This window comes from Dendrobates tinctorius, unplaced genomic scaffold (assembly GCF_039654945.1).
Source record: "Dendrobates tinctorius isolate UK_male_01 unplaced genomic scaffold, ASM3965494v1 ptg000509l, whole genome shotgun sequence".
NCBI classification, from domain to species: Eukaryota; Metazoa; Chordata; class Amphibia; order Anura; family Dendrobatidae; genus Dendrobates; species Dendrobates tinctorius.
Window position 1 is genome coordinate 272,644 of NW_027362168.1, and position 25,914 is coordinate 298,557.

Below are 25,914 nucleotides of genomic sequence, written 5' to 3' on the forward strand. Positions count from 1 at the left end.
ATAAAAGAAAAGGAGAGTCCGCGCCGGTGGTGCTCTGAATACCTGATATTAAGAACGGGAATGTCTCTGGATATAAAGAGGCCGTGTCATTGGACTTTATCTCAGCACCTCAGGTCTAGGAGTATGAGGGAACTTTACTCTCTTGTCTTTTATGTCTCTGTGTATGTGTGTATGTCCAGTTCCTAACTGAAAATCGTGTTTGTACTGTTCAGAAGTCCTTGTGAGTATATGTATCTGTCATATCAGTGACCATAGCCCTTGGGGACTTTCATGTTTGTTACACTGTGTTGTCACACTCGCCCCTTACAGGCCTTCCTTGAATGGAGGTGGCACGATATAGAGGTACAAGCTGGTAAATACCTAGGACATAGTGTAATCAGTGAGGATTATTTAGATCCTGGATATTACTAGCAGTAATTGTATTGTTGCTATTGGTTTATTATCTTCTTGTTGACTTATGAATTCCACTGATATCTGTCAGATTTCTTATAAGTGGGTAGAAATCCATTGTGCTCCAGGGTTTATATTGTGTATAGTCCTCATCTTGTTTGTCTTTTGTGTTTAAGAATTTTATGTAACATCCTTATGGGACTTTGTCCCATATAGATATATATATATTTTAAGGTCTTGTCCTCATTATAAGGCAGGATTGTTATTGACCATTTCATCTGATGGCTGGAAAGTTATTAAGATTGTACCAAGAAGGTATCCCTGGAATGAAACCGGATATGGTCCTTTTTCATCAGGTATCCAGAGAGAACAGTCTTCAGATCAAATGTGCAATGTGTCCTTATTGGTAACTTATAGGCTTAACTCTTATATATTATAACAAATAGAGAGTAAAAATTCTATATCCCTGACATTGTCTTTTCAATCTTTAAAAACTAGGAGAAGGCACCACCCAGAGCACACAGTCCTGAGGTGGGGAGATAAGCTATGAACATGAGGATTGTTGTGGAATGTGGTTGTGGTTTTGAGATAAGAAAGGACCACTAGGAGACCCTGAATGTGTCCCTGACAGATGGGTTGTATTTTATGATAAACTTAGTTTCATAAAATGTGAACATTTGGTACAAGAAATGGAAAAGTGTAATGAGAGGAAACATTTAATTTGGCTAAAGTAGAAATACATTTAAAACACTGTATTTCCAGAAGTAACTCTCCTTGTGAGAAGCCATGAGGTCACTTTTCTTGTTGATTCAGGAGCCACTAGAACCTTAGAACATCCAGAAGAGATACCTACTATTGGACTGTCTGCTGCCTGCATAATAGTAAAAGGAGTGCATGGTAAGACACACAGAACTATTGTCTACGCCTGTGGAGACACCGGGCCCTCAGCACAGGTAAGAGTGCAATTACACAAATTATATCAATTGTGTGGGAGGGATATGATGCAAGCCCTGATCCCGGGAATACTTCCTACTGCTGCAGGAGTATAGGTAACATCCATGGCTGAGACAATGGTGCTCCAGGGGTATGGAGAATCCAGATACTATTACAGTCTAGATCTAATAACTGCAGGACCATCCTTTATTACTGAGTCCTTCATCAAGGAAGCAATAAAGGTACACAAATGTAGATGTTCACACACCTGAAGAACTACACTGCTCCATGTACTACAGGTATTTTAGGGGTCCTGATGTAAAATATGAGAATTTTCATGCTCTAGATTGTTCTTTGCACACCATATACTGGGATTATAAAGGGAACTGTGCCGTCAGTTGTAAACTGTCAGAACAAATTAAATTGTTGTTTTTGCTTTTTAGAGGCCTCGTGCCACATGTTTCCCTCTCCAGATGTGAAGGTAGATCATGGAATTCCTTGGTGATTTTGTTGGAGAGTGTAAGGAAAGTAACAATGGGAGGATTTGGGTGATGGCTCATTTTACAATACCAGACTGCAGGCATATTCACAAGTACTAAAGTGGAACACCATTTGTAAACCCAGTGTCCACCTGCAGCGAGGCAGGGGAACGAGTGAGAAATGCTGATCCTTTCCTAGAATTAGAGGAAGAATTGACCACATACCCAGAATCTTTGTGGTCCTCATGACCTGCAGATGTGGGATTGATAATAAGGGTGATTATATCCTGTCCCAGCTCACCTTGTAACACAACCTTGTTTCCAGTAGGGAGGGCGCCCCCATCTGTAAACGAGGCTGTGATAACAAGAGCCCCCACAGTGCCAGACCCCCATACTCTGCTGAATGACTGGAGGCTGGAACATAAGGTCTTTACAGTGATGTCTTCAGCCTCCTGGTACATCCAGATATCCAGGTTTGGTTTGTATTCACATATAAGGGGAGCAGGTATACATTCACCAGAATCCCACAAGGGTACTGTGAATCACCTACTATTGTTTTCCAGGTAAAATCGGCTAACCTAGCTCAATGTGAGTCACCAGAAGGGAGCCAGATGCTCTTATATGTGGATGACATGCTATTGGCATTAAAAAAAGAAAAAAAAATTTGGTAACCAAAGGGGTTATTTTTAAAGATGACCTATATGTATGAACTGCCCAGTGACCTCCTAAGATATGTCACAGTATTGAGCCATGGCATAAGCTATGTCTCAACAGGAGGGATGGTAGAGATCATATCTTAGGTATTTAGGATGTATGGCTTTACTAACTATTACAATTTTTTGTTTAATCTGCATTATTTATTCAAAAAATAATTCCTAAGGGAACCTGAGACCAGAGAGAGGACAATGTCCTCACCCTGAATACTTATTCCAACACATTCGTATGGATTTTATTGAACAAGTGTGAGGGAAAGAGTCCGGCCTTGTTATTATGGATGCTTTCAGCAGGTGGATTGAAGCTGTCCACCCTGATGCATTAATTTTACCGAAGGCCCTTCTAAAGGAAATCATACCCAGATTTGGGGTTCCAGAAAATATATAGTAAACTAAGTAATGTTATTATTACCTAAAACATTGTCAATTGAGTTGGGAAACCGCTGTGCCTGTCATCCTCAGTCAGCCGGACTGGTGGAGAGACACAGTGGGATCTTGAAAAATAGGTTGACAAAGACCATGCAGGAAACAGGAAAGATTGGTTGTACTGTCTCCTATTGGTTGTACTAAATATGTATGTCACACGGACATCAGTAGTGCTGACAGCCTTTGAAGTCATATACGGGAGACCTTTTCTGTTACCTCAACTAAAAACTCTTTAGAAGGATAGATGAGGAAGTTGGTTATACATTAGCAGAATATATGGCTAAGATATTAACTCACAAAGAAGTTTCTACTCGTAGTTTTGTTCCAGGAAACCCACTAACAAAACCTGAGATCGTGAAACCTGCAGACTGGGTCCTTGTGAAGGTGATAAAGAAGAGACACCAGCACCTTCCTAAGTGGGAAGGTCCTTACCAAGTCCTGTGGACTTCTCCTGCTGTGGTCAAGATTGCTGAGCGCAGTTCCTGGATCCATCTCTCACATTGTAAACTGGTCAGACAGGTAGGGACAGCGTAGGATCTGACTTGCTTGTCAAAGTCCAGCTACAAAGGGAGGTTTTCCACAAGGGAAAGCTTGTCTCAAACTGGTGAAGTCTCCCATTCATCCCCCTACCCGGACAAGACGGTCAGATCTAGGATGTGTACATCAGGGTTAGTCACATGTATATTCTTCGTGACCATAGTGATGGGAGAGTGGAGGGTAATAGACCCAGCAGGAGAGGAAAGTCCAGGGTGGTAGAATGGTTTCAGATTTAAGACTTTCAATCTTACTTTTGAAATCGGGCAGGAGGCCGCCATGTTAGTGGATTTCTGTCTGTTGTATATATGATGTAGAGACAGGGAACAAGCTGTGAAACTAGCAGAGTCTGATAAGTATGCTTGTGTTATGAGCTGTAATAGCAGAAGGGATGTATGTGTGTGACTGGAGTAATGCAGCATGGACAACTGCAGCCCGAGACTATAGGTATAAGCCTTATGGCTACATAGATTTAAAGCCTGATTCCCCAGTAGGAAAAAGGAGATCCCCTAACACAAATAAGAATAATTGTAATCAGCTACTGAGAACTTTTAAAAAACCCAAGATGAGGGACCAAAGGTTAGAAGAGCTGACATGTCAGGAACAGACCCAATATGATATTTCTACATAGATGTTCAGAATAATAGCATACATAGACCCAAGGAAGGTATGCCAGAGAGAATCCATAACAGAGTCCATAGGGTTCATAGTTAGATTGTCTAACCTAACTAATGAAGATAAACTAGCTCTAGAGAGAGGCTGTGAGGAGAAGAATGAATGGCTAGAATGACTTAACTACATTGCAAAAAGGTTTAAAAAATTAAGCTATATAGTAAAACTTATGTCTGCTCAGAAAGTGAAGGAAAATGTAAAATGTTATCATTTTTATATCCTCCACTTGAGAAACCGGATGTCCCACCACAGGTGATTGCTAATCCTGGTAACTATACTTGTTTTAGTCTTCCAGGGCATGGGAACGACTTCGGAGAGCTCCAAGGCGACTCTTGTAGAGAATGGATCATTGTCTCCCACAGGGCCAAGTACTCAGCCATATGGTCAGACCACACTACCCTGAGAGCGGATGTATGGTGGTTATGCGGTGATAAAAGCATAAGAGCCAGACTACCACATGGTTCCCGAGTGGATTGTGCAGTGGTCCAGCCAATCATGCCGTTCCACCTGTTGTCAACAGGGATATGGCCAAAGGTACGTAGTGGAAGAGACAGAAGCGTGAAACTCCGCAAGGATCCTTCCATTCTAGTATCTACATAGATGACATTGGAGTTCCCAGGGGAGTGACCACCGAGTACAAGGCTAGGATCCAGGTAGCAGCCGGGTGGGAATCCATAATTTGGTGGGCGATTATAAAAATGAATGTAGATTGGATAAATTACTTATACTATAACCAGCAGAGATTTGTTAATTATACCTGAGATGCAGTTAAAGGGACAGCTGAGCAATTAGGATCAACTCCTCTCATGGCTTGGTAGAATAGGATGGCATTAGACAAGTTAGTAGCAGAAAAGGGAGGTGAATATAAAATGTTTAGAGGATTTTGTTGCACCCTTTATCCCTGATACAGATCCTGATGGGAGTATCTCCAAAGCTCTTGATGGACTGACTGCCCTGTCTAATGAATTAGCAGAGAACTCTGGATATGACGACATATTCCTGGACTGAAGGATGGTTTGGGAAATGGTCCGGAGTATTCACTTCTGCGTTGACATCTCTTACCATCGTGGCCGGAGTGCTGATTGTTTGTGGACGCTGTGCTATTCTATGCATTAGAGGACTTGTTCAAAGACTGACTCTGCCATAACAAAACCTATGCATCAAGGAATGGAGACATCGGAATCCAACGAAAGAATGAAACTTTTTGGACTTAATGATAAATATACTGAACATATTAATCTCCCTCTAGATTATATGAAGATCTTATGTGAAATCTGACAAAAAGAAATCTGTCCCCAATGTGTACAGATAGATGATTTTATTACAAGATGAGGGAATGTTATAATAATTGTAATAAAGTTCTTTCTTATGTGTGCATGTGTATGTGTATATATATATATATGTGTATATATATACCCATGCGTGTATGTATGTATGAGTGTGTGTATGTGTATATATATATGTATGTATATATGTATCTATGCACATGACTGCATATATGCCATTTATTTTTGCTTAAGACTTTGAAACTCTTTTCAGCTGATGTAATACATGGGTGTTACTTTTGGGTGTTACTTTTTGTGAACGTTAGCAGGTTTCCTTGTCTTGCGTGACTACTCTGGTAGCGCAGATAACAATAGTAACAGCTAAGCAAATTGTATATGCCATTTCTGCAAACGCAATATGTTCCAACACCCTTTTGGCTTTGCTATTTAAACTCTTAAGAATATGTATTGAGTTAGACAGAGGACGGCCCACACCTGGTGTGGCTGTCATTCTCTCTCCATGCCGGCATGTCCAATAAAGAAGCATCTTACTTATTCAGGTCTGGACGATTTCTAATTGGAACATAGAAACTCCCATGACAAAAACTGCCCTTACTAAGGTCACCAATGACCTCTTAACCGCCAAGAGCAAGCAACACTACTCTGTCCTCCTCCTCCTGGACCTGTCGGCTGCCTTTGACACAGTGGACCATTCCCTATTATTACAGACCCTCTCATCCCTTGGCATCACAGACTTGGCCCTCTCCTGGATCTCATCATACCTAACAGACCGGACATTCAGCGTCTTCCACTCACACACCACCTCCTCACCTCGCCCCCTATCTGTCGGAGTCCCACAAGGTTCAGTCCTAGGACCCCTGCTCTTCTCCATTTACACCTTTGGCCTGGGACAGCTTATAGAATCTCATGGATTTCAGTATCATCTCTATGCTGATGACACACAGATCTACATCTCTGGACCAGACATCACCTCCCTACTAACCAGAATCCCTCAATGTCTGTCCACTATTTCATCCTTCTTCTCTGCTAGATTTCTGAAACTTAACATGGACAAAACAGAATTCATCATCTTTCCCCCATCTCACGTGACCCCCCCAACAAACCTATCCATTACAGTAAATGGCTGCCCACTCTCCCCAGTCAAACAAGCTCGCTGCCTCGGGGTAATCCTTGATGCTGATCTCTCCTTCAAACCGCATATCCAAACCCTTTCCACTTCCTGCCGACTTCAACTCAAAAATATTTCACGAATCCGTTCATTCCTCAACCAAAAATCTGCAAAAACCCTAGTCCATGCCCTCATAATCTCTCGCCTTGACTACTGCAACCTCCTGCTCTGTGGCCTCCCCTCGAACACTCTTGCACCCCTCCAATCTATTCTAAACTCTGCTGCCCGACTAATCCACCTGTCCCCCCCGCTATTCCCCAAGCTTCTCCCCTCTGTCAATCCCTTCACTGGTTCCCCATTGTCCAGAGACTCCAGTACAAAACCCTAACCATGACATACAAAGCCATCCACAACCTGACTCCTCCATACATCTGTGACCTCGTTTCCCGGTACTTTCCTGCAGGCAACCTCCGATCATCACAAGATCTTCTTCTCTACTCCCCTCTTATTTCCTCTTCCCACAATCGCATACAAGATTTCTCTCACGCATCACCCCTACTCTGGAACTCTCTACCACAACATATCAGACTCTCACCTACCATGGAAACCTTCAAAAAGAACCTGAAGACCCACCACTTCCGACAAGCCTATAACCTGCAGTAACCACCGATCGACCAAACCGCTGCATGACCAGCTCTACCCTCGCCTACTGTATTTTCACCCATCCCTTGTAGATTGTGAGCCTTCGCGGGCAGGGTCCTCTCTCCTCCTGTACCAGTTATGACTTGTATTGTTTAACATTATTGTACTTGTTTATATGTATACCCCTCCTTACATGTAAAGCGCCATGGAATAAATGGCGCTATAACAATAAATAATAATAATAATAGTATACCCCCAGCTTCGGGCATAGACTCCTCCGTGTATGCTGTATACACCCGTATACCCCCAGCTTCGGTCGCAGACCCCTGTGTACTCTGTATACACCCGTATACCCCCAGCTTCAGTCGCAAACCCCTGTGTATGCTGTATACACCCGTATAACCCCAGCTTCGGTCACAGACCCCTCTGTGTATGCTGTATACACCCGTATACCCCCAGCTTCGGGCATAGACTCCTCCGTGTATGCTGTATACACCCGTATACCCCCAGCTTCGGTCGCAGACCCCTGTGTACTCTGTATACACCCGTATACCCCCAGCTTCAGTCGCAAACCCCTGTGTATGCTGTATACACCCGTATAACCCCAGCTTCGGTCACAGACCCCTCTGTGTATGCTGTATACACCCGTATACCCCCAGCTTCAGGCACAGACCCCGCGTCTCACACTGTATACACCTGTATACTCCCAGCTTCAGTCTCAGACCCCTGTGTGCATGCTGTATACACCCGTATACCCCCAGGTTTGGTCACAGACCCCTCTGTGTATGCTGTATATACCCGTATATCCCCAGCTTCGGCCGCAGACCCCTGTGTATGCTGTATACACCCGTATACCCCCAACTTCGGTCGCAGACCCCTGTGTACTCTGTATACACCCGTATACCCCCAGCTTTAGTCACAGAACCCTGTGTATGCTGTATACACCCGTATACCCCCAGCTTCGGTCACAGACCCCTCTGTGTATGCTGTATACACCCATATACCCCCAGCTTCGGTCACAGACCCCGCGTCTCACACTGTATACACCTGTATATCCCCAGCTTCAGTCTCAGACCCCTGTGTGCATGCTGTATACACCCGTATACCCCCAGCTTTGGTCACAGACCACTCAGTGTATGCTGTATACACCCGTATACCCCCAGCTTCGGTCGCAGACCACTCTGTGTATGCTGTATACACCCATATACCCCCAGCTTCGGTCGCAGACACCTCTGTGTATGCTGCATACCCACAGCTTCAGTCTCAGACCCCTGTTTGTATGCTGTATACACCCATATACCCCCAGCTTCGGTCACACCCCTCTGTGTACGCTGTATACCCCCAGCTTCGGTCGCAGACCCCTCTGTGTACTCTGTATACACCCGTATGCCACCAACTTCGGTCGCAGACCACTCTGTGTACACTGTATACACCCGTATACCCCCAGCTTCGGTCACAGACCCCTGTGTTCACTGTATACACCTGTATATCCCCAGCTTTGGTCGCAGACCCCTGTGTACACTGTATACACCCGTATACCCCCAGGTTCGGTCGCAGACCCCTGTATACGCTGTATACACCTGTATACCCCCAGCTTTGGTCACAGACCCCCCTGTGTGCGCTGTATACACCCGTATACCCCCAACTTCAGTCGCAGACCCCTCTGTGTATGCTGTATACACCTGTATACCCCCAGCTTTGGTCACAGATCCCCTTATGTACGCTGTATGCACCCGTATATCCCCAGCTTCGGTCTTAGACCCCTCCGTGTATGCTGTATACACCCGTATATCCCCAGCTTTGGTTGCAGACACCTCTGTGTACGCTGTATGTACCTGTATACCCCTAGCTTCGGTTGCAGACTCGGTCGCAGACCTCTGTGTACGCTGTATACACGTGTATACCCCCAGCTTTGGTCACGGACCCCTCTGTGTACGCTGTATAGACTCGTATACCCCCAGCTTCGGGCATAGACCCCTCCGTGTATGCTGTGTACACCCGTATATCCCCAGCTTCGGTCGCAGACCCCTGTGTACGCTGTATACACCCGTATACCCCCAGCTTTGGTCGCAGACCCCTGTGTACTCTGTATACACCCGTATACCCCCAGCTTCAGTCACAAACCCCTGTGTATGCTGTATACACCCGTATACCCCCAGCTTCGGTCACAGACCCCACATATCTCACACTGTAGAACTAACGCCGGACACACACGGTAAAACTGCTGTCGTCGGTCTCTCATCTCTCGCACTTATACTGAAAACATAAGATGGAGTCAGACGAACCCTCCTACAAAACGTGAGAACAAAGTCATTACTACAGGACTGTGTGAGAAAGGGATTTATTCTACAAGAAACGCTGGGGCCACAAATGAGAATAACATAATGTCATTCATCTTCTCTTTCACCATAGATATTGACAGTGAGGGCGACTTCCACTTTGCCGCAATGTGGATTTTAGTGGCCGTACATAAGTAGTTTACTAGCTTCTGAAAGGTTTTTGGAAGCCGGGAAGGCCTGGTTCCCAGTAAAAGGGTAGAAGGTTCCAGAACAACCGGTCCACCATACATCTGTGCTATCAGACACTTCACCTTCTCCGAAAGCCCAGAAACCACCGTACAAGACCACCAAATATGTCTCATGTCACCAGATATTCCTCAGCCCCTAAAACAGTCTCCCGAGATTTTAGGAAAAATGCTGTGAATTTTTTCCGGTACATAATAAACTCTGTGCAATAGTTTTAAGGAGGTCTCCACAAGGGAAGTCTGGTGACTACCTCATGATAGGGTGTCATAGCTACGATACCATTCATCAATTGACTGTTCAAACCCCAGATCCTCCTCCCACTGTAACATATACTTCAATTTTTTATCATCTTGTGGAGAATTTATAGCATAGTAGATCAATGAGATCGTTCCCCTGCCCAAAGGGTCATTTAGACATTAATTTTCAAAACTGTTTGCCCTGAGAGTAGTACCGCTCGGGAGGATCTGCTTTGCAAAGTGGGAGATCTGGTTCAAGCGCATTACCTCCCTAACTGGAGGTTCAAATTTTTGAACAAATTCCTGTCTGTCAAGTAAGATATTAAATGAGGAACACAAATGTTTAAGTATATGAATACTTTTCAGCTTACACCAAGAAAAAATTTGTGGCTCAAGGCCTGGCGGGAACATGGGATTTTGTAATATAGCTGTCAGGGGAGAAGGGCTTGATTGTAAGTTATATTTAAACCGGACTTTCCTCCAAAGAAGCAACGAGTGGACTGTAAAAGGAGCCACATTCATTAACCCCCGTGGAAGTCGGTCTGTGGTCCACATTAGGCCTGATAAAGAGAATGGTTTGGAGAGAAATGATTCCAGAATAACCCATCTCGGACTATTGGGATATGAACACGCACTTATTAATGGAGCAATCTGTGCCGACTTGTAATAAAGTGTAAAATTAGGGAGGGATAAACCCCCTTCTTTACTGTGACAGAACATAAGCTTTTGCACAATTCTGGTTGTTTTCCTAGCCAAAGAAACTTAGACATCGTAGAGTGTAAATGAGTGAACGTTCTGGCTGGTACCATAATTGGGAGGGACCTAAATAGATATAAGAAGCGAGGCAGTGACACCATTTTTAATGCCTGTATTCTGCCGAGCCAGGATAACTTTGAGGGAGCCCATCTATCCAGGTCCCTCTGGAAGTTTTGGATCAGTGGAGTGTAATTCCACCTAAACAGAGGTGACCTGTTGGCTGTTAAGTTGATACCCAGATATGTTAGATAATGTTCTTTGTGTATAAACCCAAAATGGGAGGCTATATTAGTTTGCTCTGTCTTAGGAAAATTTACAAATAATGCTTCGGGTTTATCAATGTTAATCTTTAACCCTGAAATCTTCTCAAATTTGTGAAGGAGGGAAAACAAGTGAGGGAGTTTAGTGTGGGGACTTAATAATGTTAGCAGGAGATCATCCGCAAAGAGGCTGACTTTATATTGGTCTCCCATATTCTCAGGGCCCAGGATATTCTGATCTGTCCTTATTGCTTCCACAATGGGTTCCATTACAAGAGCAAAAAGATCCGGAGATAGAGGACAGCCCTGCCTGGTACCCTCTGAATATTAATTGGAGGGGGATGTGGTGACGGGAGTTTTACATAAGCGATAGGGCTATCATATAACAATTGGAGGCACTTTCTAAGTTTAGGGGAGAATCCGACTTCCGATAGAACCGTAAAGAGATATGTCCAGGACGCCGAATCGAAAGCCCTCTCAGTATCTAATGCAAGCAGGAGAAGTCGCTCTCGCTGTAGGTTAGTTGTATGAATAATATTTAACCCTCTCCTAATATTATCTGGGGCCTGTCGCGCGGGTATAAAACCAACCTGATCCTGATGGATGAGGTGAGGGAGGATTTTATTGATCCTGTCACAATGGATGTAAAGATTTTGAAGTCAATGTATAAGAGGGATATAGGTCTATAATTTGTGGTGAGATGATCTTTCTTAGGATTAGGGATTACGGTTACATGCGCCACGTAGAGCTCAGGGGGCAGCTGTGAGCCATTTAGTAGTGAATTACAGAGGTTTTTATATGTGGTGTCAGCACATCGCCGCATTTTTTATAATATATTGCTGTAAGACCATCCGGCCCCGGGGCCTTTCCTCTTTTTAGTTTTTTGAGTGATGAAACTATTTCCTCCTCAGAGATGTGTAAATGGAGTTGTTGTGCCGTGGACTCAGTCAGGTTAGGTAGATGTAGTGTGTGAAGGAATGACTCCAGTAGTGAGGGGGGTGATTGTGGGGGCGAATACAAACTCTGGGGGTATTCATTATAAGTGCTATACATGACATCGGGGTGGGCTGAGATCTGACCCTTAGGGTCTTTTATAGAGGAGATTATATGCAGTGACTCTCTCATTCTGAGCTTACGAGCGGCATCTTATTAGGCTTATTGGCTTGGTGATAAAACGCGGCTTTACTCCAAGTTAGCGCCTCTCCGTCCTGGTGGTGAGAATGGCGTCTAATTGTCATTTCCTATCTTGTATTTGTGTAGATAAGTATAGGGGTGAAGAGCGCTGATTGGCCAATTCTCACTCCTGCAGTTTCTCCTCCAGTCTGGGCTGTAATTCAGACCTTTCTTCTTCCTGTTGGCCGATAACTTAATCACAGAACCGGGAATAGATTTTCTGTGCTCGAGTCACATTGCTCCAAGTGAGGCCTCCTCCGCTGTGTGAGTTTAGGGGAAATTTGTTATATCTTCTCTTATAGCGGTTACATTAGAGATTTGGGCATTTTAGCTCCTGGTGTGGAGTCGATAGCACAATCATATGCCGCCATATAGTAGACGGCCGGTAACTGGTGATAATTCCCTCCTGTGTGGGGTCTGTTTCCCTCCAGAGAAATCACACGTTACATTCCACACATAACACTGTGTAGAGAAGGCGGCGCGGGGTAATTGTGCCAGTAGTGAGGGGCAAATAATGGCGGGAATGTCACTGACTGAGGAGAAGCCTCCATGTAGCGTCTCCACTCTGGAGATCATGTGACCCCTGACTCCTCCCCTCCTGTGACCTCATCACAGGTCCTGTGCACAGAGCAGCCATATATGTGGAGTGCGGCTCTGCAGGTTAGTGATGGGCAGTCCGGCTCTTCTGGCTCCTTTCCCCACTTTTCTCCCTCCTGTCCCTTCACTATAAAGCCTGGGCCTCATTATACAGCTGTACAGGGGTCTAGTGAAGGCTTTTAGCCCTTTCCTCAGACTGTAGCTCCTGGGCACAGGCCCTCACTCCTGTCCCTTCACTATAAAGCCTGGGCCTCATTATACAGCTGTACAGGGGTCTAGTGAAGGCTTTTTAGCCCTTTCCTCAGACTGTAGCTCCTGGGCACAGGCCCTCACTCCTGTCCCTTCACTATAAAGCCTGGGCCTCATTATACAGCTGTACAGGGGTCTAGTGAAGGCTTTTTAGCCCTTTCCTCAGTCTGTAGCTCCTGGGAACAGGCCGTCACTCCTGTCCCTTCACTATAAAGCCTGGGCCTCATTATACAGCTGTACAGGGGTCTAGTGAAGGCTTTTTAGCCCTTTCCTCAGACTGTAGCTCCTGGGCACAGGCCCTCACTCCTGTCCCTTCACTATAAAGCCTGGGCCTCATTATACAGCTGTACAGGGGTCTAGTGAAGGCTTTTTAGCCCTTTCCTCAGACTGTAGCTCCTGGGCACAGGCCCTCACTCCTGTCCCTTCACTATAAAGCCTGAGCCTCATTATACAGCTGTACAGGGGTCTAGTGAAGGCTTTTTAGCCCTTTCCTCAGACTGTAGCTCCTGGGAACAGGCCCTCACTCCTGTCCCTTCACTATAAAGCCTGGGCCTCATTATACAGCTGTACAGGGGTCTAGTGAAGGCTTTTTCGCCCTTTCCTCAGACTGTAGCTCCTGGGCACAGGCCCTCACTCCTGTCCCTTCACTATAAAGCCTGGGCCTCATTATACAGCTGTACAGGGTCTAGTGAAGGCTTTTTAGCCCTTTCCTCAGACTGTAGCTCCTGGTCACCATGTGATCTCACCATAACCCTAAAAAGATAATTAAGGTGTGTAATCTTGGTCAAAATTATCTCGGTACACAAATCTCCCAGGGTGCCCGAAGTTTTGCATCGCCCCTTTTTCCTTTTTGCAATTATGAAATTGTAAAAAAGTCTATATACATTTTTTATTAATATTTTTGCCTAAAATACAAAGGCCATGTGTCATCTTAGAGGTTCGGCCTTTTAGAGATCATTTCATCTTCATCTTACTACTGCTCACTATAACGGTCATTTTGACCCGGGGCGCCCACACTTTTACATGCCGCTGTCAATGATTCATCCCGCTGGTGCTCAATATTTAATAGGGTCTTACTATTAAACTTAATGAAAAGTTCAGTGAATTCCTTTGAGCTGTTATTACTAGAGATGAGTGAATATCGTCGGAGAAGTTGTTATTGGCTAATATCGCTTACCGAATATCTGCATTGGGACCCCGGATCCCTGGAGCGCTCCCGATAATCAGCTGCATGTGTCGCTCTCCATGCAGGTGCTGTGACTCTCACACAGCGCGACACACGCAGCTGATTATCGGGAGCGCTCCAGCACACTGAGTCCTGCACACACTGAGGCCCCTGATCATGTGACCCCTGACTCCTCCCCTCCTGTGACCTCATCACTGGTCCTGTGCGCACAGAGCAGTCATATATGTGGCAGACACTCCTGGATCTTCTGCTTTCTGGGCCGGTTCCTCCTGTGAGTCCTATTAACCCTTTTGCTCCCTGTTTTCTTCTTTCTGACAGGACAATATCTGAATTCGGATAGTGTGAGAGGAATATAAGCAATGTGGAAGGAAAAAATGACAATTTTACTTTTTTCCCTCACAAAAATGTGACTTTAGCCCCAGAATTGGCAGCGTGACAAATCCTTATTTTCCCCACTGTAGTTTGTAGACTCCATATACAGATCCCTTAAGTGCAAAAAGAGCTGAATTCCCCACTTAAGTTATTGCATTTTGGAAATTGCACCCCACTGGGAATTTATCTACAGGTAAAGGTGTGGGGAAGGTGACTTGACGGACAGACGTGACTGGTAGAAGGAGGGGACGGTTTGTGCACTAGTGACAGAGATTGACAGGTTAGAAAGTTAACAGCAGGGAAAGACAGAAAATGGAGTGCAGTACCGTGAAATGACCACAAGATGGCAGGGGAGAGTAGTACAGGACTTAACATCAGCTTAGGGCTTAGGAATCCGCTTAGTCATGGGGGGTGGGAAGATAGGAGCCCGGGTGGGAAATTCCCCTGTGAGAGAGGGGATAAATAGAAGAAGGCGGGGCTCCAGGAGAGTTTAGGCCCGGGAGGAGCTCAGAAAGACGGAGAAAGTGAGAAGGGCTCGGCCAGGGAGATGGACCAAGGAGAGACAGTCAGGGCCCTGACCCGACGGACTGCAGGACAGGCAAGGAGAAGAGGCAGCCAGGGGGGAGACCCTGACTCGATGTACCACAAGACAGACGAGGCCCCGGGGGTATCGATTGGAAGACGATCTCGGGCAGGTGAAGCGCTGGGGGTAGATTGGTCTAGGACAGCCCCCAGTGAAAGATCCGCGAGGTAAGTTACTGTGACTGGAGCTGAAGAATAGGTACCCGGGACTGGCAATACAGTGGTGTAAAGAAGCTGCGGTGCGTGTTTGGTGGTCGTCAGGAGGACGACAAATAAATCCGGAACTGTTACAAGTGGAAACTGTCTCCGTCTCGTCTTTGCCTCGTCTGGAAAGCAGTGGTCCACCCCCCTAGCCCGGCCCCCTACTACAAAGGCACAATTTTGTCTCCATGGGGGTTGTGCTCACAGCCCAACATCGTGCGGCCCTCCAAAGAAATGCCACCCCACACCATTACTGACCACTGCCAAACCGGTCATGCTGAAGGATGTTGCAGGCAGCAGATCGCTCTCCATGGTGTCTCCAGACTCTGTTACGTCTGTCACATGTGCTCAGTGTGAACCTTCTTCCATCTGTGAAGAGCACAGGGTGCCAGTGGCAAATTTGCCAATCCTGGTGTTCTGTGGCAAATGTCAAGCGTCCTATACGGTGTTGGGCTGTGAGTACAACCCCCATCTGTGGACGTCGGGCCCTCAGACCATCCTCATGGAGTCAGTTTCTAACCATTTGTGCAGACACATGAACATTTGTGGCCTGCTGAAGATCATTTTGCAGGGCTCTGGCAGTGCTCCTCCTGTTCCTCCTTGCAAAAAGTTGGAGGTAGTGGTCCTGGTGCTGGGTTGTTGCCCTTATACGGCCCCCTCCACATCTCCTGGTGTACAGGTCTGTCACCTGGTAGCACCTCCAGCCTCTGGACACTACGCTGACAGACACAGCAAACCTTCTTGCCACAGCTCGCATTGATGTGCCATCCTGGATGAGCTGCACTACCTGAGCCACTTGTGTGGGTTGTAGAGTCCGTCTCATATTACCATGAGTGTGAAAGCACAACCAACATTCAAAAGTGACCAAAACATCATCCATAAGCATTGGTACTGAGATGTGGTCTGTGGCCCCCACCTGCAGAACAACTCCTTTATTGAGGGCGTCTTGATAATTGCCAATAATTTCCATCTGTTGTCTATTCCATTTGCACAACAGCATGTGAAATTGATTGTCCATCAGTGTTGCTTCCTAAGTGGACAGTTTGATTTCACAGAAGTTTGATTTACTTGGAGTTATATTCTGTTGTTTAAGTGTTCCCTTTATTTTTTTGAACAGTGTATATAGATATTTTTTTTTTTCTTTACATTGGAGGGTCCAATTCCAGCTATTGCTGTGGGACCTGTGATTTCTATCTACTCCACTGTGTACAGGATAATAGAGTATAATAAAGTAGTTATGGCCGTGACGTAACTAACATTGTGCAGTGACTCTGCTTTCCATATAGTGATGGATGTTTCTTGTTGCTGAAACTGAGATATTTTTTCCACTTTAAACCTTTTTTAAACCCCTCTGATCAGTGCGATCACACAACATACAAGCCTCTGATGGCTCCGGTGAGGCCCTGTACTACTGTAGTGCCGTGTATCATCACTGCCTGTCAGTGTAATACTAACGGCCCCATACACATGAGATCAGAGTTGGCTGAACGGTCATTTGGCAGACGGCGATCTCTCCCGACTCCCCCATACACACAAATATTCCAGCTTTCCTGTGGTCTGTATGAGAGAGTCGCCTCCAGACTCCTCTAGAGGAGGATTATCTACAGGAAGAACAAACGGATTATCCTCTGAAATTCAGGATGTCAGATCCTACTCTGCCCTGACATCATCTGTCGGGAGGCCCCCAAATACATTATATGGTCGGCCAAACCCCCCGAAATCAGTGCTTTCATGGAACTTTAGTCTAATGTGTATGGGGGCGTTATAAGGTAACTTATTGGACGCTGCCTCTGGCCCGGCCTAATAGACCTTCATACATTGCAGCCCAGACCCCATTATTAGGCATGTAAGTATCAGAGTATCTAGGCCGCCCCATACTATCGAGTACTTGGAGGCGGGGGGCATTCAGCCAAATTCTGTCACACCTTCTTAGATGTCATGTTTGCTTTTCAGGGTTTTTGTTGAAGCCTCATCTGTGCCGTCCCTGCGGTGTACATCTATGTTCTGGGGCCCAAAAAGAATCATTTCTTTTTAATAAATGTTTAACATGTTAAAAATTATACAATGTGTCTTCTGCTTTTTGCTCTTTTTTTCTTCTTACAAGAATTGTTGGAGCCAATTTTCTTTAGAAACATTTTAATATCGGCTTTTTCTGGAGTTTTTCATGTAATATAGGAAAGCCTAAGTCCAGAAATAATCCCCATAAATCACTGTACATGGAGACTTTGGGATCAGATCATTTTTGTCCGTTGTGTTTGTGGAAACAAAAAATCTTTTCTAAAAGCCTCAAACTTCTGTGTGTGACTCAGAGCTGAGATCTAACGTGAGAGAAGATTCCAGTGCGGGGAAGACGCGAAACCTTCATATAGACGGCCGGTGGGGATGGAGGCAGTGACCGACTCTGGCCAAATCTGTCTCTAGAGCCGCAGTAGAAGATGAAGATGTCGTCCTCATCATGAAGGAGTTATTTCTCATGTCGCGTGTAATGAATATCTCCTGCAGTATTGCTAATGCCGATTCCAGTGTCGGTAATGAGACGAGAATTAGCGTTATGGAAGATGAGTCTATGAGGAACGTGTTCAGCTGCCGACTCCGAGGAGGAAACTGCTTGTTGTCTGTGGCCTAAATATATAGGTTTTATTAGTAGATGTCAGGGAAGAAAACTAAACCCTGTAAAATAATAAATCTCCTCATATGTTTCCCTTATTATCTCCAGTAATTGTATTATTACACAGGATTCTTATGCTGTTACATCGGATCATCTTCTTCTCATTCAGGTCTCTACAATATCGGATCCTCTCAGTGAAGATCTTCTACAGAAGAGAATTTTCCTGATTTACCCATCAAGGATGGATATGGACAGAGACAAGATGGCGGAGAGGATGTTACACCTCACCCTAGAGATCCTCTTCCATCTCACTGGAGAGGTGAGAGATTCTGATGACGTCACATTACATCATTCTTATCTATGGGAATAACAGATGGACAGAACTGGAGAGGTGAGGACTCTGGAAATGTCTGTAGTGAGATTTATTAATGTGTCTCTCCATAACCAGGATTACACAGTGGTGAAGAAGACCTCTAGTGATCGCTGTCAGGACCCTGTGTCTGAGGGATGGGGAAGACCCCTGAGCCCAATCACGGGGCCTCCACCTCACCCCCTGATCCATGAGGACATCAATGACCAGAAGATCCTAGACCTCATCTACAAGATGATTGAGCTGCTGACTGGAGAGGTGACACTGCTGGGAATGCTGGGACATTATACAGTAACACTATGAAGGGATCGGGGGATGACGGTATCATTGTATGTGTAAGGTTCCTATAAGGTGTCAGGATGTCGCTGTCTATTTCTCCATGGAGGAGTGGGAGTATTTAGAAGGACACAGAGATCTGTACAAGAGCGTCATAATGGAGGTTCCCCAGCCGCTCACATCACCAGGTAATAGACAGGACTAAATACACACGGCCTATAATTATCTGTATGTAGAGAATGAATTCAGTCCCTGTATGTGTTTCCTCCAGATCTATCCAGTAAGAGGACAACACCAGAGAGATGTCCCCGACCTCTTCTTCCACAGGACTGTAACCAAGAAGATCCCAGTGCTCCTCAGGATCATCAGGTAGATGGAGAGAAGGTGTCAGGAGATCTCCCCTATGATGTGTAGACGGCTGTGAAGGTCTTGTGCTCAGTCTTGTTTTATCCACCAGTATTATATGTTTTATACTTGTGTAATGAGAACGGTGGAGATGGCAGGATTAGAGCTGATCATAGATGGGACTTCTCCATCTGTCGGTGACTTTTACAATATTTGTTTCAGGGTGAAGATCTGACCCATATTAATACTACAGAGACATATGTGAGGGGTGATGAGTGGTGTAAAGAGGAGATTCCCACATATGACTACCCAGGTGAGTAGTAACCACTGAATGCAGAGAAGTCACAGATTCCTCTCAGTCACCGGCTGTGGCTGCTTTATCGGTGGTGTAGTCCGGCCGTATTACCATGATCACCATTTTGCCTCTAGACCACAACATTCTCCTCCACCCAAAACTGTTCACATGACTTTGGGCAGTGAAAGCCCTTTTCTATAGAACTTACAACCAATAACATTGATTTTGATCCTAAGGAATTCAGATTACTGCACAATCTCTCCTGAAATGGGGAGCAATATTATTTTCTCTAATCTTCTGCTCAGGATCCATAGTAGCTCCAATGGTCCACCATAAATGAGGGCAACTCTGGTTTACTGTTGTGTAATTTGTATTTGTAGTTTCCAGTTAATGAGATTCTCGTGCTCTGGGGCGGGGCTGTGGGCGGGGCTGTGGGTGGGGCTTTATGTGGTGCTCTGATTATATAGTCATCTGTATTGGCTTATGACAGGTCGCTGACCCCTCACTGACCTGCCCCCATTATTACATAATGCATATAATAGCATTGATATTATTGGTGATAATGCCTATAATATTGTGGCTATTGTGAGGCTTAGAAAAGAAAAATTGCATCCAGTAAAATGTCACCGGCGATGGCGGCGCCTGCGCAGTAGCCTCTATATCAACTATATCAAATTTTTTTTTCATTAGGAAGTTATAAGAGTTAAAAGTTGACCAGCGATTTCTCATTTTTACAACAAAATTTACAAAACCACTTTTTTTTAGGGACCACCTCACATTTGAAGTGAGGTTGGGGGTCAATATGACAGAAAATACCCAAAAGTGACACCATTCTAAAAACTGCACCCCTCAAGGGGCTCAAAACCACATTCAAGAAGTTTATTAACCCTTCCGGTGCTTCACAGGAATTAATGGAATGTGGAAGGAAAAAATAACCATTTACTTTTCTTTCACAAAATTTTTCCTTAAGACCTATTTTTTTTTTTTACATTTGCAAGGGTAACAGGAGAAAATGGACGATACATTTTGTTTTGCAACTTCTCCTGAGCATGCCAATACCCCATATTTGGGGAAATCTACTGTTTGGGCACACGGCAGGGCTCGAAAGGGAAGGCGCGCCATTTGACTTTTTGAATGTAAAATTTGCTGGAATAATTAGTGGTTGCTATGTTGTGTTTGGAGAGCCCCTGATGTACCTAGACAGTGGAAACCCCCAACAAGTGACCCCATTTTCGAAACTAGACCCTTTAGGGAACTTATCCAGATGTGTATTGAGCACCTTGAACCCACAGGTGCTTCACAGACGTTTATAGCGTAGAGCCGTGGAAATAAAAAAAAAAATTTATCCTAAATTTTTTTAGCTCAATATATATTTTAGTTTGTACTGAGTATGCAGACACCCCATATGTGGGGGTAAACCACTGTTTGGGTGCATGGCAGAGCTCGCAAGGGAAGGAGCGCCATATTAGAGTGCATATTTTGCTGGAATTGTTTGTGGGTGACATGTCACATCGTCAGAGCTCCTGAGGTGCCAGAACATCATAAGCCCCCAAAAGTGACTGCATTTTACCAAATACTTCCCTGAATGAATTCTTCTAGTGGTGCAGTGAGCATACTGACACCACAGCTGTTCCATAGAAAATTATACCATTGGGCAGTAAAGAAAAAATAATTATATTTTTACCACTAAAATGTTGTTTTAACCCCAGATTTTACATTGGAAAATAGGTAGATAGATAAATGGTCACTACACCCATAGATGAATTCGCAGAGGGGTGTCATTTCCAAAATGGAGTCACTTCAGGGGGGATTCTGCTGTTGTGGCACTTTGGAGAGCCGCTAAGTGCCAGAACAACAGAAAAATTGCAAAAATGTCATTGTAGTGCCCAATATATTGTGCCCAGCTTGTGTCTCTGGAGACCTCCCCCCACCTACCCCCGGAAATTGTTAAGTCAGCTCTACTCAAATGTGTCTATCACTAAATAAACCAAATGCTTGAATGTCAAAACAGTTCAAAAACGTGGTTCTGTGTGGAAGATTATAAAGCCGTCATGGAGGCATAAGGCTGGCAATGATGGGCATTGTGGGTAATAATAGCGGGGATCATGCCTCATTCCTCTCTAGGAACATACACGACATCTTCTCTGGGGGTTCTTTCTTGTTTCAGTTACTGGGATGAGTGCAATAAAATGTCGCTCAGTGAGTCTTCTGACATCTTCACATTCTAAAGGATTGGCGGGGACAAAATTTTCAAAAACAAGATTTTCAGTGACCTTTTCTTAATAATCAAGGAAAGTATCTGCATTTCCGGCTTTTTTGTATAACACAAAAGAATTATATGTGGCCACCTGAAACAAATACATGACTAACTTTTTATACCAGATATATGATTTTCTTGATACCTGGTATGGCTGTAGAACCTGATCTGCAAGGTCCACACCCCCATATATTTGTTGTAGTCAATGACAGACACAGGTTTTGGAGTAGTGGATCTCTGTTGGTCTGCAGTGGCCCTTGTGGCATCTGTGTGGATCGAGCTCAGGATAAAAATATCTTTTTTATCCTTATACTTAAGGGCAAGCAGCTCTCCATTGTGTAAAGCCCCTGACTGCCCCTTTCGGTACTTTTTGCTGACCAATGATTGTGGAGACCCCTGATGGTTTTTGCGAATGCTCTCACAAGCCCCTATGTTATGTTCAACCAGACTTTTAAATAGAGGTATACTGGTGTAGTAGTTGTCAACATATACATTGTAGCCTTTTTGTAAAAATGGAGTTATCAGCTCCCAAACGATTTTTCCAGATGTCCCCAGATAAGTAGGGCGTCTTTGTGGGTTTAGTTGGCCATCTTTCCTCTCATACATGCGAAAAGCTTTCATAATGGGTCCTAGGAAAAACGGCAGAAAACATAGGGGTGGCTTGAACAGGGCGGTTGGACCAATAGGACTGAATGCTCGTTTTTTAACAAGCCCCATAGCTAATGTACTGTAAGTCCTGAAAATGTTTTCATTTCTAGGATATTAGTTGGTGTCCATAAATGTGACCTAGCATAATAGGATCGTGGATTCTGGCTGATGAATTGGGATGCATATAAATTTGTAGGAAAATATGCTCTAGCAAGCTATCTGTCATAAATTAAAAAAAAAATTAATTGGTGCAAAATTTTCCACCTCCATATTTATACCAGGAATGGCATTAAAATTAGGGATGAATGGAGTAGCCGAATCTGAAGCCTCCCATCTGGGAAATGCTACATCAAGAGGCGAAGCCCCTTGGACATTGGTGTGCGCCAATTCCCGAGCACTAGGGACAGCGCTAGTACTGGGCATTGTTCCCTGAGTTGGAGACATTTCTCCAGAAGCGCTATTTGTCCTTCTTGTTGTACTGGTCCTTGTGTGTGAGGATGGACCAGAATCACTGCTCATTTCTGAGCTATCACTGTCACTGCTACTAAAGCCCTCAAAATCCACATCGCCATCTGACACTGCACTTTCTTCACTGTCAGAGCATAAAAGCGCATAAGCCTCCTCTGCTCTATAATACTGACCGGCCATTTTATTCATTTTTATTTTTTTTCTGGAAATAGAAAACTCTGACGTGACCAAATTATTGGGGAGACAATTGAGAAAAACCTAACCCTATCTTTAAAATAAACCCTAACTATAGCACTAACCCTAACCTGCCTTATCTGTTTTTCCATGGACAAATGATGGACCTGAGTGGGGACTTGTTTTTGTGAAGTGAGAACTGGTATTACTTTCGCCTACATAACATTGATTTATATTCAATATTTGGGAGGCAGAATGAACAGTTGAACACCACACACTACTGTTTCATCCAACAAGGTTTTCTATTAGACTGTGGACTGTCATTGTCTTGGTAAATAATTAAGGTTTTTTACATAGCTTGCCATTTTTATGGACAGTTTAAGTAGCAATGTTCAAAAATATAAAACTCAAGGATATTTTATTAAAAAAATTGTTTTTTACCTTAGCAGATGACTGTACCAGGAGATCAGAGGGACAGCTGACATCTTCAATTTTTAAATCTGATAATCTTGAGATCCTACAAGATTCAACTGAAGTGATTGATATTACTCCAGATATATTATCATCCATTCACAGCAAAGATCTGTCATCTGATCCTATGAAACAGGTCCCATCTTTTGATTCATTACCAACTACTAAGGAAAATCAAAGTCACAAAAGAGGCATTAAAAAACACACTGCTCCTAAAGCAAAGAAGTCATTTTCATGTTCAGAATGTGGGAAATGATTTAACAAGAAATCTCTTTTTGTTACTCACCAAAGAATTCACACAGGGAAGAAGCCTTTTTCATGTTCGGAATGTGGGAAATGTTTTAGCCGGAAAGCGATTCTTGTTAGACATCAGAGCATTCACACGGGGGAGAAGCCTTTTTCCTGTTCAGAATGTGGGAAATGTTTTAACTGGAAATCAGATTTGGTTAATCACCAGAGAATTCACACAGGGGAGAAACCTTTTTCATGCTCTGAATGTGGGAAATGTTTTAACCAGAAAGCGATTCTTGTTAGACATCAGAGCATTCACACGGGGGAGAAGCCTTTTTCCTGTTCAGAATGTGGGAAATGTTTTAACAATAAATCAGATTGTGTTAAGCACCAGAGATTCCACACAGGAGAGAAGCCTTTTTCCTGTTCAGAATGTGGGAAATGTTTTAACTGGAAATCACAATTTGTTAATCACCAGAGAACTCATACAGGGGAGAAGCCTTTTTCGTGTTCAGAATGTGGGAAAACTTTTAACCAGAAATGTCATCTTTTTAGTCACCAGAGAACTCACACAGGGGAGAAGCCTTTTTCCTGTTCAGAATGTGGGAAATGTTTTAACCGGAAATCATATTTGGTTGATCACCATAGAACTCACACAGGGGAGAAGCCTTTTTCGTGTTCAGATTGTGGGAAATGTTTTAACCAGAAATCACATTTGCTTGATCACCAGAGAACTCACACAGGGGAGAAGCCTTTTTCATGTTCAGAATGTGGGAAATGTTTTAACCGGAAATCATATTTGGTTGATCACCATAGAACTCACACAGGGGAGAAGCCTTTTTCGTGTTCAGATTGTGGGAAATGTTTTAACCAGAAATCACATTTGCTTGATCACCAGAGAACTCACACAGGGGAGAAGCCTTTTTCCTGTTCAGAATGTGGAAAATATTTTAGACTGAAAGTCAATCTTGTTCAGCACCAAAGAACTCACACAGGAGAGAAGCCTTTTTCCTGTTCAGAATGTGGAAAATATTTTAGACTGAAAGTCAATCTTGTTAAGCACCAAAGAACTCACACAGGGGAGAAGCCTTTTTCCTGTTCAGAATGTGGGAAATGTTTTAACCATAAAGGGAATCTTGTTAGGCACCAAAGAACTCACACAGGAGAGAAGCCTGTTTGATGTTCAGAATGTGGGAAATATTTTACTCAGAATTCAAGTCTTGTTACACATGAGAGAATTCACACAGCAGAGAAGCCATATTCATGTTAAGAATGTGGGAAATGTTTTAAATGGAAAATAGATCTTGATCGCCATCAAAGAACGCACACAGGGCAGAAGCCTTTTTTCCTGTTCAGAATGTGAGAAATGTTTTAACCGGAAAGCGATTCTTGTTAGACAACAGAGACCTCACACAAAGGAGAAGCCATTTTCATTTTCTTAATGTGGGAAATATTTTACTTGGAAATCAACTGTTAATAAACATCAGAGACGTCACATAGGGGAGAAGCCTTTTTTATGTTCATAGTGTTGGAATAGTTTTAACCAAAATTGAATCTTCTTAAATGGGTTGTCTCTTGTCATTTTTCATGTTTGCTGACAAAAGGATAAAACTTAACTTTATTAATTCCAAATGTAAAACTATACCCATAATTCACCCCCTGAAGATTAGTTAATAGGGGACTAATAGAAAAAACATGCACCCCACAGTTGAATACATAGAGTGAGGTGACTCACTGTCCAAGCCTCTCATTTCTACTGGTTTCATCGTCCTCACCAAAGGCGACTCATCAGAAGACTATTTAATATTGACCTACAGTATATTCAAGCGAGACTAGACAAAAAAATTAAAATAATGTATCATGTTATCCGAAACAGTCAGAAAACTAGCCACATATTGGCAGATCTCAGACCTCAGACTATATACTGTGTAAGTTTATAAGCCACTCCAGTGTCAGGAATAGATAGTATGTGACAATACAGTATAATTCTTGTGTTTTCTCCTATAGGGACTGCCCTAGTTTGGTAATGTAACAGCTGATAATTAGTAGTGCAGACAAATTGTCCTAGACTAAACTCAGTCTTCAGACGGCCCAATATGTACCACTCAGGGAAAACTTACCTGCTCCAAAGATCATTAGCAGCTTCTAACTAATGGCCATGCTGCGGTCTGTCAGGGAATGAGTGCAATATCGGTATAAAGACTAGGGATATGTGCAGTCATAATGTCTGGGGGATCTGTGCCATTATTTAGTATGAATATGGAAATTATCTCTGAAAGTTACGTGTTCCCTGAGCGGTATATACGGTATTTTCACATACTATCTATTCCTGACACTGGAGGGGCTTATAAACTTACACAGTATATAGTTTGAGGTCTGGGGTCGCCCAATATGTGGCTAGTTTTCTGACTGTTTTGGTTGACATGATTTTAGGGTTTTCTTCGTCTAGTC

General features: G+C 43.9%; 1 protein-coding gene across 1 annotated transcript; it reads left to right on the plus strand.

Moving 5' to 3' along the window:
- Nucleotides 1–1,391: 1,391 nt before the first annotated feature.
- LOC141078138 (uncharacterized) lies at nt 1,392–25,027 on the plus strand. Its single transcript, XM_073564969.1, has 2 exons — nt 1,392–1,433; nt 23,498–25,027. The coding sequence occupies exons 1-2, from the start codon at nt 1,392–1,394 to the stop codon at nt 24,641–24,643; spliced, it is 1,188 nt and encodes a 395-aa protein (XP_073421070.1). The 3' UTR covers nt 24,644–25,027.
- Nucleotides 25,028–25,914: the final 887 nt, after the last annotated feature.

What these genes read in the sequence shown, in the direction of transcription:
- LOC141078138 (XM_073564969.1), top strand. Translation starts at nt 1,392, where the DNA reads ATGCAAGCCCTGATCCCGGGAATACTTCCTACTGCTGCAGGA. An exon ending in TACTTCCTACTGCTGCAGGA is followed by an intron (nt 1,434 to 23,497) that starts GTATAGGTAACA and finishes TGATTTAACAAG; the next exon opens with AAATCTCTTTTTGTTACTCA.